This window comes from Canis lupus, chromosome 1, assembly GCF_048164855.1.
Source record: "Canis lupus baileyi chromosome 1, mCanLup2.hap1, whole genome shotgun sequence".
Classification (NCBI taxonomy): domain Eukaryota; kingdom Metazoa; phylum Chordata; class Mammalia; order Carnivora; family Canidae; genus Canis; species Canis lupus.
In genome coordinates this window covers 24,838,893-24,852,332 of record NC_132838.1, presented here as the reverse complement: position 1 = coordinate 24,852,332, position 13,440 = coordinate 24,838,893, and the positions used below count along the sequence as shown (strand labels likewise).

The window sequence follows — 13,440 nt, the reverse complement described above, 5'->3', positions numbered from 1 at the left end:
ATGAATAGTGGATAGAAACAAGCAAATGGAGGATGAAGCATTCCAGTAGTAGAAATTTAGGAAGAGCCGAGGGAAATCATAAGCTGGTGTCCATTAGGAAGGATCTTGTATGTCAGGCTTGGGGGTCTGCTTCACTTGATCATTTAAAGGGGCGTTTGCAATATCAAACCAGTAAACGGGGATGCATCGCGTTTCTCTAGAAACCACGGTTTTTCTGAGAGCATTTAACACATAAGTAAACACAGGAACGAAACGCTTTTTCTGCTATGGTTATACGGAAAGAATGTAAATTCAGTAACATATCCACTGACAATCAGCCATAAGTCATTTTATTTGTCATCAATAGGCTAAAAGAATGTCACAGAAGGACAAAGGCACATACAGACTAGCGGGAGTGAGCAGTAATCACCCCCAGGCTTTCCAAAGCATTACCACTTCACACGCCAATAAGCATTTCATTTTTATTTTAAAGAGCATTTTTGCGTGTGTTCTATGATTACAAAAGTAATACATACTTATTGCAGAAAACCGGGAAAATGCAGAAAAACACAAATATACGTTGGCCTTATTTCTAGCACTATCTGCTGGCTGTCCTACGCGGCTGCTATTTCTCTGTAAAACACTCTGGTGCTTTTTGTAAGTTGTGAAGCCTTCCCTCGATTAATTGCTCCAGGAACTGGAATTCCACTGGCTGCTGCTGACAGGGAGTAGCAGCACTGGTTACCTGTTAAGAGTCTCAACTTCCTTCTTTGTCTTCTCTCCTTTCTCCTTTCCTTTAAGAAAGGCCAACCTTGGGCCCCTGGGTGGCTCAGTCGGCGGGGCGTCTGTCTTCAGCTCAGGTCATGACCCCAGGGTCCTGGGATCCTGCGTGTTGGGCTCCCTGCTCAGTGCAGGGAGGCTGCTTCTCCCTCTCCCTCTGCCCCTCCTCTCCACTTTTGCACTCTCGCTCTCACTCTCGCTCTCTCAAATAAATAAACAAAACCTTAAAAAAACATTTTTTTAAAAAAGCCAATCCTGTGGGCGACTGGAAAGCAGAGACTAAGGTATGTGCAGATCTCCACCCTGAGCACTTAGCAAGGTAGCACCTGAACATACCTTTTCCTTCCTTCCTTCCTTTCTTTCTTTTCTTTCTTTCTTTCTTTTTTCTTTCTTCTTTCTTTCTTTTTCTTTCTTTTTTTCTTCTTTCCTTCTTTCTTTTTCTTTCTTTTTTCATTTATTTAAAGCATTTATTGAGAATGTTAGAGTGGAAGAAACTTCACATTTTCCAGCAGAGCTCCTCATTTTGCATACAAAAGGCAGAAGTGACCTTCATTTAGGATATCAATATATATTTGCTCTAGATCTCTAGATATATTCTAAATGTGCATTTTTGATTAGCCTTAGCAATTTCTTCGTTTCCCAATTCTTTCCAATTGTTTTGTTCACCTGTACATTGGGCATAAGATTTTTTGGGGGGGTCTATATTAGTACTTCTAAAACACAAAAGGAGAGAGTATTCATTACCTCCTCACCCAGTTTCAGAAACCCCTTTTGATCTTGCTTTAGGCATCTCCTTCCCTGCCTCTACTTTTCCCCCTTCTCTTTTGAAGAAAGTCATTTTACTTATGACTATTTATTTATTCATTTATTTTTATTTTATTATATATGTATGAGTGATAAGGCCTTTTGTTTTTAAACATACTTTCTGTGATATTATATCTAGCAAATTTAATGTATCATCTAATACTCCATTTTAATTCAGATTTCTCTAGCAATCAGTTTGTCCATACTGGATTCAATTTTCCACATTCCTTTGATGCTTATGGCACTTAAATCTCCTGTTTTACACCAGTTCTTTTTTTTATAAATTTATTTTTTATTGGTGTTCAATTTGCCGACATATAAATTCACTCACCTGTTGCATGTCTAGTGTTTAAAAGTAAGAGATGTCGAAGCGTTACCTCAAGATTGGCAAGTTAACCGGCGTCTTATGGAGAAAGGGATGCTTTAGGTCCACAAGCATAAAAGTCACCAGCAGATTGGTCATAAGGAGAGAAATGATGGGGATCCCTGGGTAGCGCAGCGGTTTGGCACCTGCCTTTGGCCCAGGGCGCGATCCTAGAGACCCGGGATCGAATCCCACATCAGGCTCCCGGTGCATGGAGCCTGCTTCTCCCTCTGCCTGTGTCTCTGCCTCTCTCTCTCTCTCTCTCTCTGTGACTATCATAAATAAATAAAAATTAAAAAAAAAAAAAGAAATGATAGCCCTCATTTGACAAAATGGGCTTCTCCCAAGGAGAAGTAGCTTCAGAGGACTTCCTGACTTTTTTCTCCCAATCCACATTTATTTACCAAGCACCTCCCAAGTACCTGTGAGGTCATGTGACAGATACAAACTATAGAAGATAGGATCCTTCTCCAGCAGCTTCACTCGAACCAGAGTGGGAGAGACACGTAGGTAAAACTTTCAAATGAAATAAAACATGGTAAGTGGCATAAGACCGTTAGAATGTTCTGGGAACTCAGAGATACGAGCATCGATCGGTCTTAGAGCACAGGTCAGATATACCCGAGAAACGTGCGTGTGTGCCTGTGAGTGTGCATGGCCAGGCAGGGGAGGGAATTCAAAGCAGAGGGAACAGTCTGAGCAAAGGCAAAGGAGCATAAGAGACCAAGAAGTGTTGAATGAAGAGAAGAGCCAAGCTTGGCTAAAGCAAAAAGAGGAACAGAAGAAAGCTGGGAAGGAAGAGTGGGAGCCCATGGCTGAGAGCCCAGGGTAACAAACTGGTTTGGACTCTGTTCTCCCTACAATTTGCGACTATTTCGTCATTCAGCAAATGTCTCTCCATCATCTGCTACCTGCTGGGCAGGGTGATGCACAAGGTGAGATACAAAAAGGAGAACAAGGCATTGTGTGGTACAAAAGCAAGCCTTCCCTGGCTCCCGGCACACAATGCCGTGATAACATGTGTTTCTAGAAATAGAGTTTAAACTCAAAGAGGACTTAGTGAGAGCAAAACCAACCTGGCCAAATGACAAAATTAATGATAAGGAATCTCTTTAGGTTACTTAATGCTGAGGGACAAACTATCCCAAAAAGGAGTGATTTAAAACCGCAGTCATTTGATCAGATTGCTTACAATTTTGCAATTTGGGGTGGGCTGCGCAGAGGGAGCCCGTCTCTCTTCCACGTGGTGTCAGCTGGGGTGGCTTGCCCTTGGGGGCTGGCTGGATCGGCCAACCGGTGTCACAGGTCCGGACCTCCAACTCCGTGGCGGATTGGGCTCCTCAGCTGTCCTCCACATGGCATTCCATGCAGTGAGCTTGGTCTTCCCTCCAAAACGGTGATCTCAGACATTCTTTGCTCCTGGGAATCTGACGTCTTACATGGCAGCTGGCTTCACCCGGGGCACAAAAAAGGAAGCTGCCAGGCTCTTAAAGCTTAGCCTAAAATTGACACAGTGGTATTTTCAGCACATTCTAGTAGTTAAAGTGGATCACTAAGCCAGCCCAGATTCCAGTGGAGATGTCTATGAGGGGGCATGGGTGTCAGGAGGCATGATTCACTGGAGACCACCGAGGAACAGTCTACCACTAACCCTAAAGTCAATTCAACGGCATCTTCCACAATTTTAACCAATGAAGGGGTATTAAGTACACGGATGTCCCTATTCTAGAGCACACACCGGCCTGCCCCACTCTACCTCCGCCTTTTTGAATGCTAGCAAAATGCAGTTGTCTCCCAGGCCACTCGCTTAAGAGAACTGCATCAGATTCTAAACGGACCTTGTAGCATAGTTTCAAACAGGCCAACTACTGGGAAGGGAAAGAGGTCTCAGCTCAGAGCTGTCCCACCTGCTCCAGAGCCTGTGTCACTCCCAAGAACCCCTGGGTCATGTACCCCAGCTTCAAAAATAGGAAGAAAGAAACCCCACTCACGCCTGGCTCCTGCCCCCCTCCCACCATCTGCCATATGCTCTTCTCCCCTAGAAGACACCTGGGTCCCCATCCGTGTTGCACGGTCCTATCTCTGGAGCGCTAGACCAGAAGACTGAGCTCCTGGTGTTCAGAAGGACACTAAGATCTCTCTGCAGCTTTTATGACCCTCCGTGTTCTCCATTTCCCAACCTGGACACAGTCATCCAGTAGGGCTTGAACGCCAAGTCTGGTGATAATACGAGAATGTCCATAGGAGAAGCTGGGGAGGCACACCGGTTGGAGGGAAGGGGGGAGGGTCAAAGAGGTTTTTCTTGAAACTTTTTGCAAGAGCCACGTGACTCCTCATAGAACTGGAATTGAGCTCCAAAAAAATTGTCATAATTAGCCAAGAGGTGACAAGTAAAAATATATACTTAGATCATAAACTACATTAATAAAAATGTGTACTTACTGCATATAAAAGCAAAACTTCACTGGGTTAAATAGAGCTGGAGCTGAGGGGGCTTTTAAATTTGTTTAGTTTTGGGGTTTTTTGGTTGTTGTTTTTTTTTTTTTTTTTACATTGCTAGCCATCTGTCAATTATTCCACATTGAGGCAGAATCACGTGGTGATTGAATACAGGCTCCAGAAGGCAGGTTGTCTGGTCTTGACTTCTGGCTCCGTCATTCACCAGGGCATCTGGGTAAGCTACTTAGTTCCCTGTGGCTGAGTTTTCTCACCCAGAATATGAGAGTAATAATAGTGCCTTTCTCGGAGGGTTATTGTAAGTGTTAAAGAATACTTGCAAAGCACTTCTCACAGGGTTGCAGTAAGTATCAGGTAATACTCAGTGTCCAATAAACATTCTCCATAAACGTTACTTCTTATTCCACACGCTACTATTAGCCTGAGGTTTTTCAACACATGCTTTACAGATTTTTTTCTCTTTTTTAATTTGCATTATGATCTTGGAAGCAATGACTGTTGAGGGTTCCAAGAAGCTAAAGACATCCTCCAAACGACCTTCTTGGTCCCTTGGCCAACTCTAAATAGATCTTGCCAATAAAAGGTATCAATAACAAATTGCAAAGGATCAATAGCAGATTAAAAAAATCACTTAAGGTAATATTCTCCTGAGCCTCAGAAGTTAAAAATAAAATAAAAAATAGAAGATAGGTGACAAAGATGAACTTACGAAGGAAAAGTTGAGAAATAAGCCCTGAATCTACATATCCTTTAAATGTTTTAAACAAAGCATGTACCTTCGCATCAAATTCTTCTGGGGAGGAAATGAGATACATGAAAGCAATTTAGAATTTACTTAGGAGAGAATCATACAATTCCATGCAATTGCCATCAATTGTTCTCCCAGCATCCCGTTTTCTATTACAATCACGAGAAGCAAGCAGAAGCATCCGAAGAGTTAAAAGGGGGGGAAATACCAGCCCCCCAGCAAGGTGCTCTCACTGGAACAATTTCCCTGCTGCTCTGTGTTTACAGAATCTTATTTGCATAGAGGAACTGCAGGAGCTCTGGATGATAGTGGCTCTGAAAGAAATCAGCAAAAGTGCACGTGAGGGGAGGATTCAATAAACCTCCTTGACTCTACAATGAGTAGATAGTTGTCAACGCAGAGCGTGAGGACGCTGGATCTTCAGATTCTCAGAGGTGGAGATCAGGGTCTGCGTTCCTCTAACGATCTACACTGCATGTGCCAATAGATTTTGTGCATAATCCTCCGGGCGTTTTGTCATTTACATTGCAAGACGGGTCAGTTACGATCGGCACATAATTGGCCTGAGTCATTTTATGACACCAGGAGGGCAGGGATCTCTGGGAGCATTCTCTCCTGCTCTCTCACTCACCAGCTGCCGGCAGAGTTTAAGGTTCCGTTGTTCTTCCTCACTCTGGAAGCTGTTTTCCTTTCTTTCTTTCAGATACGGAGAACAGGCTCGAAATGTTGTTTTGCAAGCCTGAGAAAAACAGTATGACCATTCGATTGTCAAAGGCATTAGCGAGTTCTATAATCCAAGCACGGAAGGGCAAGGCACCCAATCTGTGGTCTGGGGGCCACTGAGGGTATGAAAGTAACTTCCAGGAAGTTTGAAGACCTCAACCTTAAAGGATGTTACCCCTAAAATGACCACATCTCTAACTTGGGGCTGAAGGGGAGAGAATCACTTTAGAGTTTACCCGGTTATTGTCCCATCAAAGAAGTTCTGGATTCTTTAATTCCTAAATTCTCTCTCTCTCCCCCTGTCTCTTTCTCTCTCTTGTGTGTAGTAACCTAAAGAAGACAAGTGGTTTGGTAGCACCTTTTGCTCCCAGTGGTTTTGAAAAATAGTCACCCACTCCCAAGCAGGCCTGATGTTGATCCAACCCTGTTAGGACATATTTCCTCTAAGAATAAGACAAAACCTCTCTAGGGGATTGAGAGGCCGTGAGTGGGAAATCTACAGTGAAAGAAGCTAATGGGCATGAATTAATGTTCTCATTAGGTGGGCTACTGCCCCACAGCTTAACCGCGTGCCTCTCGGCCCCCACTCTCCAGCAGCAGGTGCTGGATGGGGCAGGTGGGGCAGGAGCAAATGGAAATGTACACGCTTGCTCAGAGATGACACACTGGGCAGGCATCTCCAAGGATTCATGTGACCACACTGCTGAGTGTCCACAGCAGAGCTGGCGGGAACGGAGAGGGTCAAGCATTGCAGCACAACAGGGCAGCACCACAGCTCACTTGAGGAATGGCACCAAGCTCTCATGCACTCAGTGAGACAGTCACAGACTCACCGTGGCAACCTGGGGATCTCTGTCCTGTAGATGTATCAGGAGGGAATCTTGAGTCTGCTTAACCTGACTGGTGAAGAATTTCTTCCATTTCCGCCCAGCAAAAGCCGCCAGTTGCCCGAACAAGATGAAGGCTGAGTATCTCAGGTGGTCATTCTCCTGTGGTTCCCCAGGGAACAAAAGGACAGAACCCAGGTCATTACGGCACCAGATGCATTTGCGCCATCCATCGCTCTTTGTCGCTTGGTCGGGGGTGGGTCAGACCCAGTCTAAAGCTCTGAGCCAGCCGAGGTGGGGGCCAGAGAGGAGGCAGGCTGGGTCTTCAATGAGCGTCTTCCCCAGCAGACAAGACTATCAGACTGGGGATTGCTGTGCTAATAATCCGGCTTCCCAGCTCTGTTTTTGGAGAATTTTGGAGGTAGAGATACAAACATTTGGGTTTGTATGGGTCAAAATTCAAAATAATCAAATCATTTTATTAACAAAAGTAAGTCTCCTTACTACCCCTTTCTGCCTGCCACTGATTTCCCTCCCATGAATGAACAAGGTTGTAAACTGTGTGTGCAGGTTTTTTTTTTTGTCCTTCCAAAAAAATTAAGGAGAAAAAGAATAAAATGTATATCACACAGTCCTTTCTCACATTTTTACACAGTGGCAGCACACCATGCTAGTGTGTTCACGACCTTGATTGTTCACCCAACCACCTATCTGGGAGCTCTTTGCATGTTGATACCTAAAGGAATTTGGGGTGGCCGCATTGTAATTTATTCAAGCCATCTCCTGTTGATCATTCTCAGTGTTTCTGGAAGGACATCTCTCTACACCTGTGGTCTCCGTTTCTCCCTTCTGCAGCAGAAATAACAATTGTATTTCTTCCCTGACACCCTGCCAACTCTCCCTGCTTTTAGTACTATTGGCTAATTTGTCCCTGATCGTGTGTCACTGGGTTCAGTCCTTTCTTGTTCTCCACTGTGAGCAGTCTGGTCCAAGTATCTCCCTTTCCTGATGAGGAGACCAAGGCTCAGGGCATTTCAGTGACTTGCTTGGAGCCGCACTGTCAGGTGACAAGGAGCCAGGGTAGTACCCAGTCTCCTGACCATTGGTGAAGGGATTTTATATCAATGTTTCCTGGTCCCATGAAAGCTCCAGGCAAACCAGAGAGAACCAAGCTGGACTCGGCATCTTCAGGAGTGAGAAGCAACTAGAATGGTCAGGGGGTGGGGGGCAGACACTCATCATTTTGTGAAGTATTTATTTTTTTAAAAGATTTTATGGGGCAGCTCGGGTGGCTCAGCAGTTTAGCACCACCTTCAGCCCAGGATGTGATCCTGGAGTCCCAGGATCGAGTCCCAAGTCAGGCTCCCTGCAGGGAGTCTGCTTCTCCCTCTGCCTGTGTCTCTGCCTCTCTGTCTCTCTGTCTCTCATTAATAAATAAATAAAATTTAAAAAATAAAAATTAAATATTTTATGTACTTATTTGAGAGAGAGAGAGAGCATGCACACTAGTGGGGGGAGAAGCAGAGGCAGAGGGAGAAGCAGGCTCCCTGTGGGGACCCAATGTGGGACTCAATCTCAGGACCCTGGAGTCACACTCTGGGTTGAAAGCGGCGCTAAACCACTGAGCCACCTGGGCTGCCTCTCCTCTGTGTTTCTGCCTCTCTCTCTCTCTGTGTGTCTTTTGTGAATAGATGACTAAAGTCTTTAAAAAATAAAAATAATAAAAATATTTTTTAGCACATAGGACACTTTGACAAATTGCTTTAGTGTTTCACTGTCCTCTGTTCCACCTATATGTGTGGGTATGTGCACGCACATGCACTCACGTGTATAGTTCATTTTTTATGGATTTTATTTATTTATTTATTCACGAGAGACACAGAGAGAGAGACAGAGACACAGGCAGAGGGAGGAGCAGACTCCATGCAGGGAGTCCGACATGGGAATTGATCCTCCGACTGGGATCACTTCCTGGGCTGACGGCAGACTCTCAACCACTGAGCCACCCAGGTGCCCTTGTATAATTCAATTCAATCCTACCCTAATGCAGTAAGACATACAAGACCCTAGCCTGCTAGGGACCTGACAATCATCCGACAGGGAACGCATGCACAAGTGAGCAACAGCACAAGACAGGTGGTCACGAGTGCTGTAATAGAGATAAACTGTCAGGAAACAACTCTCCACGAGTATTTCCAGGTTACTATACAACCAGGGCTTCCTAATAAAAAAAAACTATAGTCAATCTGGCTATTTGAAAAGTGACTGCATAGCACACCAGTCCTGGAAACTAAGACGGCACCTGCAGAGAGATTTAGACATCTTGGAGATATCTGTTTCCATTCCAGGGAGGTAGAGTAGACACTTTTCTCCCCACGACCACAGACATGACAGGCTTGCGTTCCAGAGCCAAGTTCTCCCTGTCTCTCCAAGTGGGAGGAGAGGCAAACGGGCCAGAAGCTCCTATAGAAATGCCAAGTTCCATAATTTCAAGATTTCTCTTCCTCTTGTGTGGCGCAGCTCCACCTGGGGAATTAGGTGTGAGGAACTCACACAAGGTGCTTTGTGAGTAAGTAAGATGTCGGTTTCCTGTTCTAGAGGTATCATCTCCCCGTTAGAGGGTATGTGTGTGTGTGTGAGCATGTGTGAGTGTGTGTGTGTGTGTGTGTGTGGCGTGTGTGTAACTGCAGCAGGCAAGCCGATTAACTTGAAAGGACAGGATCCCAGAGTCCCCACAGTTTCAGAGTAAACGATGCATTGGTGCCCCTCTGCTTAGCTTGCCTTGTCACCTGGCAGTGAAGAGTGCAGATCCTGTGGTCAGAGGACCTGGGTTCATATCCACTTACTGGCTCTGTGAATCTCGGGCAAGTCACCTAACCTATTTGTGCCTTGGTTTCCTCATTTATAAAGTGAAGATAAATAGTGCCCAACTCATAGGGTTATTGAGAAGAGTCTATGGGATAATCTAGGAAAGCTGCCTAGCACCGGGCCTGGCACACAGTAGGGTTCACTAAATGCTAACTACTGTTACATCACATTCGTAACAGAGCACTGAATACATGTTGGCACTGTTATCACACCTTCACCATCATCTCCATCACCATCTTCATCGTCAGGGTACATATATTCACTTCTCTATAACAACAAAAACTCCTCCTTCTTTATATGTTTTCCAAACCCCCAGTATAATACTTGTCTCTCGACCATCTCTTAGTAAATAAGTTAATAATACAGACCAGGTTCTCTGAGCAACACACCACCCAGAGCTCCCATTGCTAATCCCACCTCCACTTTAATAACCCAAAATTCTTCTGAATTTTCTCACTTACGTCATCTAATAAAGTCCTGGTCTGAAGAGTGATGTCTACGAAGAAAGAGCCCAAACTTTTCCCCTGGATCTTGCCCAAGATGATGGTCAGAGTCTTCATGCTCTCGTGGATGACTTCAGTACTCACAGGGTCGTAGAGTCCATGCACCAGCAGGTCTAGGACAACTTTCTTATACTTTCGCACCTGTGAACAAGGTTTGAAAAGCATGAGTAGCCCAGAAATTGCTCCCATGAGCTGAAAAGCGATCCTACCTCTAATCTTTCAATAACCTAGGACTTGGCCCGAGAGTGTGACTTTCCTCAGGAATTGCTGTAACACCTCTCATTGAAATACAAATGTTTCCATTAACCTGACCCAAGAGCCAGATCTGTCTTGAAAAAAAGAACAGAAAAAGCCATCTTCAGCTTGGCCTATGAGCATATGAGGCCGAAAGGGCACATCAAGGAGTGTGGTAGGCCGGATGACCTAGGCATCTGAGGCACAGTGGTACTTTTATAGGGGATGAGACAAAATGGTCACTGAAGTGGACAGATGATAAAAGCAGAGGTGGGGGAAACATCTTTTACTAAACAGGGATAGACTATTAAAAAATAAATTAAAAGCACTGCAGAGGGTGATGTCCAGGTGTGCATTAATCGCATCTGCAGCTCTGCTTCCCAAGGCTGATAATACTGAGATGTGATGACCCTCAAATAACCCCAAATGAGCCATGCTTTGTACAATCTCCTTCCCTTGAATGTGGAAGGGACCAGTGACTTGCTTCTAGCCCACAGATTATGACAACAGTGACGGGACACCATTCCCGTGGTTACATTACATTACGTAAGAGTCCATCGTAGCAGGCATGAGTGATGGAGGCTCTCCTGCTGGCCCTGAAGAAGTAAGCTCGCATGCTATGAGAGGAGAGCTTCAAGACGCTGAGGGCCAGCCAGCAAGAAAGCAGGAACCTCAGTCCTACAACCAGAAGGAGCCGCCTTCCATCAATGGCCACAGAAGCTTGGAAGAGGAGGCCAGGCTTCAGAAAGGAATGCAGTCTGACCTGCACCTTGATTGTAGCCTTGTGAGACCCTGAGCAGAGGACCCAGCCAAGCCAGATAAGCTCCCGGCTCAAGGAAACCGCTAGAGGATGAGTGCTGGGCCTGTGGTGATCTGTCACAAGCGACAGATAACCAGTACATGAGGCGCCATCTTTCAGCCCTGGGACACCAAGCCATGAGGGCGGATGACGTGCCACCTTCCCCTCCTACCTTGTCGGGGGTCTCACAGGCCATGGTGCCCAGGCCTCTCATTGCCATGTGACGCTTTTTATCGTTGGGGTCCCGGGCTTTTTCTGCCAAGATGGAAAACGCATTCTTCAGAGACTCCCGCTTCTGGAACTTCAGTTTCCAAGAGACCTGGGCAGTAAGCCAAGAGATGGGAGCGTTCAGAGTCATACCCATCCCAAGCCCAATCCCTCTCTCTAAAGAAAATCCTGTGTTGCCTGCTCAACTTAGCCCTTCTTTCTCTACCTAAAGACACATGATTTTTGCTGGGAAATCATTAGCTTGATCTACATAATGAAGAAAACAGATGGAAAAGGAAAGAGGTAGAAAAAAATAATGTAGGGCCAGGGGAAGGTTGGTTGAGGTGGGTTGGGGGAAGCAGAGGGACGGGTGCTCTAGGACCACTGAGGGTATGCTAGAGCTCAGAAGAAAGGGGGCTTTAGACAGCTGATATGGCTGAGAACAGGGATCCTTCATGGACAAGAAATGCCTGCTTCCATCTCAAGGCATTTCCCCAACCTTTCTTACTCCTCCAGCTCCTCCCATATTTTCTGCTCTACTTTGTGGTTAAACACCTTGAAAGACGTGTCTATACTTGTTTTCTCCAGTTCTTCTCTCCATGATCTCTTGACCCTTCTGCAGGGGGGTCGATGCCTCCCTAGTGGGGCTAAATCCAGGGTTGATTGTCAGTTCTCCTCTTCCTCAACCTCTCAACAACATTTGACTCAACTAGCAAAGCACGTCCACAAGCATTTCAGGGCACCTAACGGATGTCCCACCCCAGAATGCATACATCTGCGCCATTAAGATTAGGGGGAAAAATGCATAAATAATCTGCTGGCGTCAGAACCAAGACATGCAAGATCCAGGCAGGGTCAAGAAAAAGCCACCTCCCCACCCTCCTGCGTAGTGTGGGGCTACAGATGGGACCACAGTCCTGTTCGGTGTTTGAGTGATTACCAAGTCTCCTCATTATTTCTCAGTATTCATTGTAGTTCATTCTATACTTTTATTATTAAGCTTGCAGCAAGCTAAAGTCTTCCCGGCTCATCCTGTTATCCTGTAAACTTTCTGCCCGTGTTAGGAGAAGTGTCATCAAGCTTTTTTCAGAGGACGCCTCCACGGAGCCACAGAACCAATGCAGGCCAGGCAAGCGCACGTTACAAGTGGCTGGTGGGGAGGGACCTCTGCTTCCAATACTTTGTGACAGACCTTGGAAAGGAAAGACATCACTGATGTCCGTTTCCTCTCAGGCTGGGTGGTGGCCATCGGCAGCGGCTGGCCCAGGGTTCCTTTCTCCATTTGGTCCATGGAACTAAAAGAAAACAAATCGTCATATGAGCTGCAAATACTCTTCCAAGCCTTGTCATCCACAAGCAGTGTCCTACAAGGCACTGTGCCAGGGTAACAACATGAAGAAGCAACCTCCCTGAGGCCTGACCATTTGGAACCTGTCGCCTTGGTGAGGAGATGGGACAGTCTCGTCTAAAGATAAAAAGCAGGAGGCAATGCAGCAGGGGCACCCAGACGGTGTGTCGCGTGGTTCCCATCCCATCCTAGAGCCTTCTTGTACCAGAATCACCAAAGAAAGAAAATAAAGTTTCTGGGCCCCACCCACACAGATTCTCAAGAGTCAAAGTAAGAAAGTAGCCTGAAACTTCATGTTTTTTTAGTTTCCCAATAATGTAAACTGATACTGCATTTTAGAGGGGGCCTCAATATTATTTCTTACAATTTTGAAATGTGCATATCTCTCAGCAATTCTTGCATCCCACAGACACACTGCTACATCATATGCTCCAAGACCATCATATAGGATACGTACTATCACTTTGTAATGAACAACATAACGTCCTTTAATAGTTGTAACTAATTATTTAATATAAATAAGTTATACATATATATTACAACTATACAGCTACAGATGACCACAATGCAATTGGTAATATTTAGACTGTTGATCCAATCTGAGTCCATTTTTGTATGTGGTACATAGTAGGAGTCTAACTTCATCAGAACCACTAACTTTTGTTTTGGTTAAATTTTTTTTTCTTTTTTCTTTTTTTTTTTTTTTTTTTTTTTTTACCAGGAGAAATGCTATTCAGGCAGCCGACTGCAGGGGTTCTCCGTGGCTAGCCACAATAAAGTCACCGGAGGAACTTTCTAC

At 45.3% G+C, this 13,440-nt stretch overlaps 1 protein-coding gene across 2 annotated transcripts; it reads right to left on the bottom strand.

Moving 5' to 3' along the window:
* Positions 1-307: 307 nt before the first annotated feature.
* Positions 308-13,135, bottom strand: MRO (maestro). Of its 2 annotated transcripts, none has more exons than XM_072823138.1 (6): positions 12,486-13,135; positions 11,259-11,405; positions 10,012-10,194; positions 6,689-6,844; positions 5,764-5,871; positions 308-5,446 (listed from the first exon to the last, which is right to left on the bottom strand). In XM_072823138.1, the coding sequence occupies exons 1-6, from the start codon at positions 12,582-12,584 to the stop codon at positions 5,393-5,395; spliced, it is 747 nt and encodes a 248-aa protein (XP_072679239.1). In that variant the 5' UTR covers positions 12,585-13,135; the 3' UTR covers positions 308-5,392. The 2 variants fall into 2 exon arrangements, with proteins under 2 accessions (XP_072679239.1, XP_072679244.1); XM_072823143.1 differs by having other exon boundaries at positions 308-3,426; positions 12,486-13,128.
* Positions 13,136-13,440: the final 305 nt, after the last annotated feature.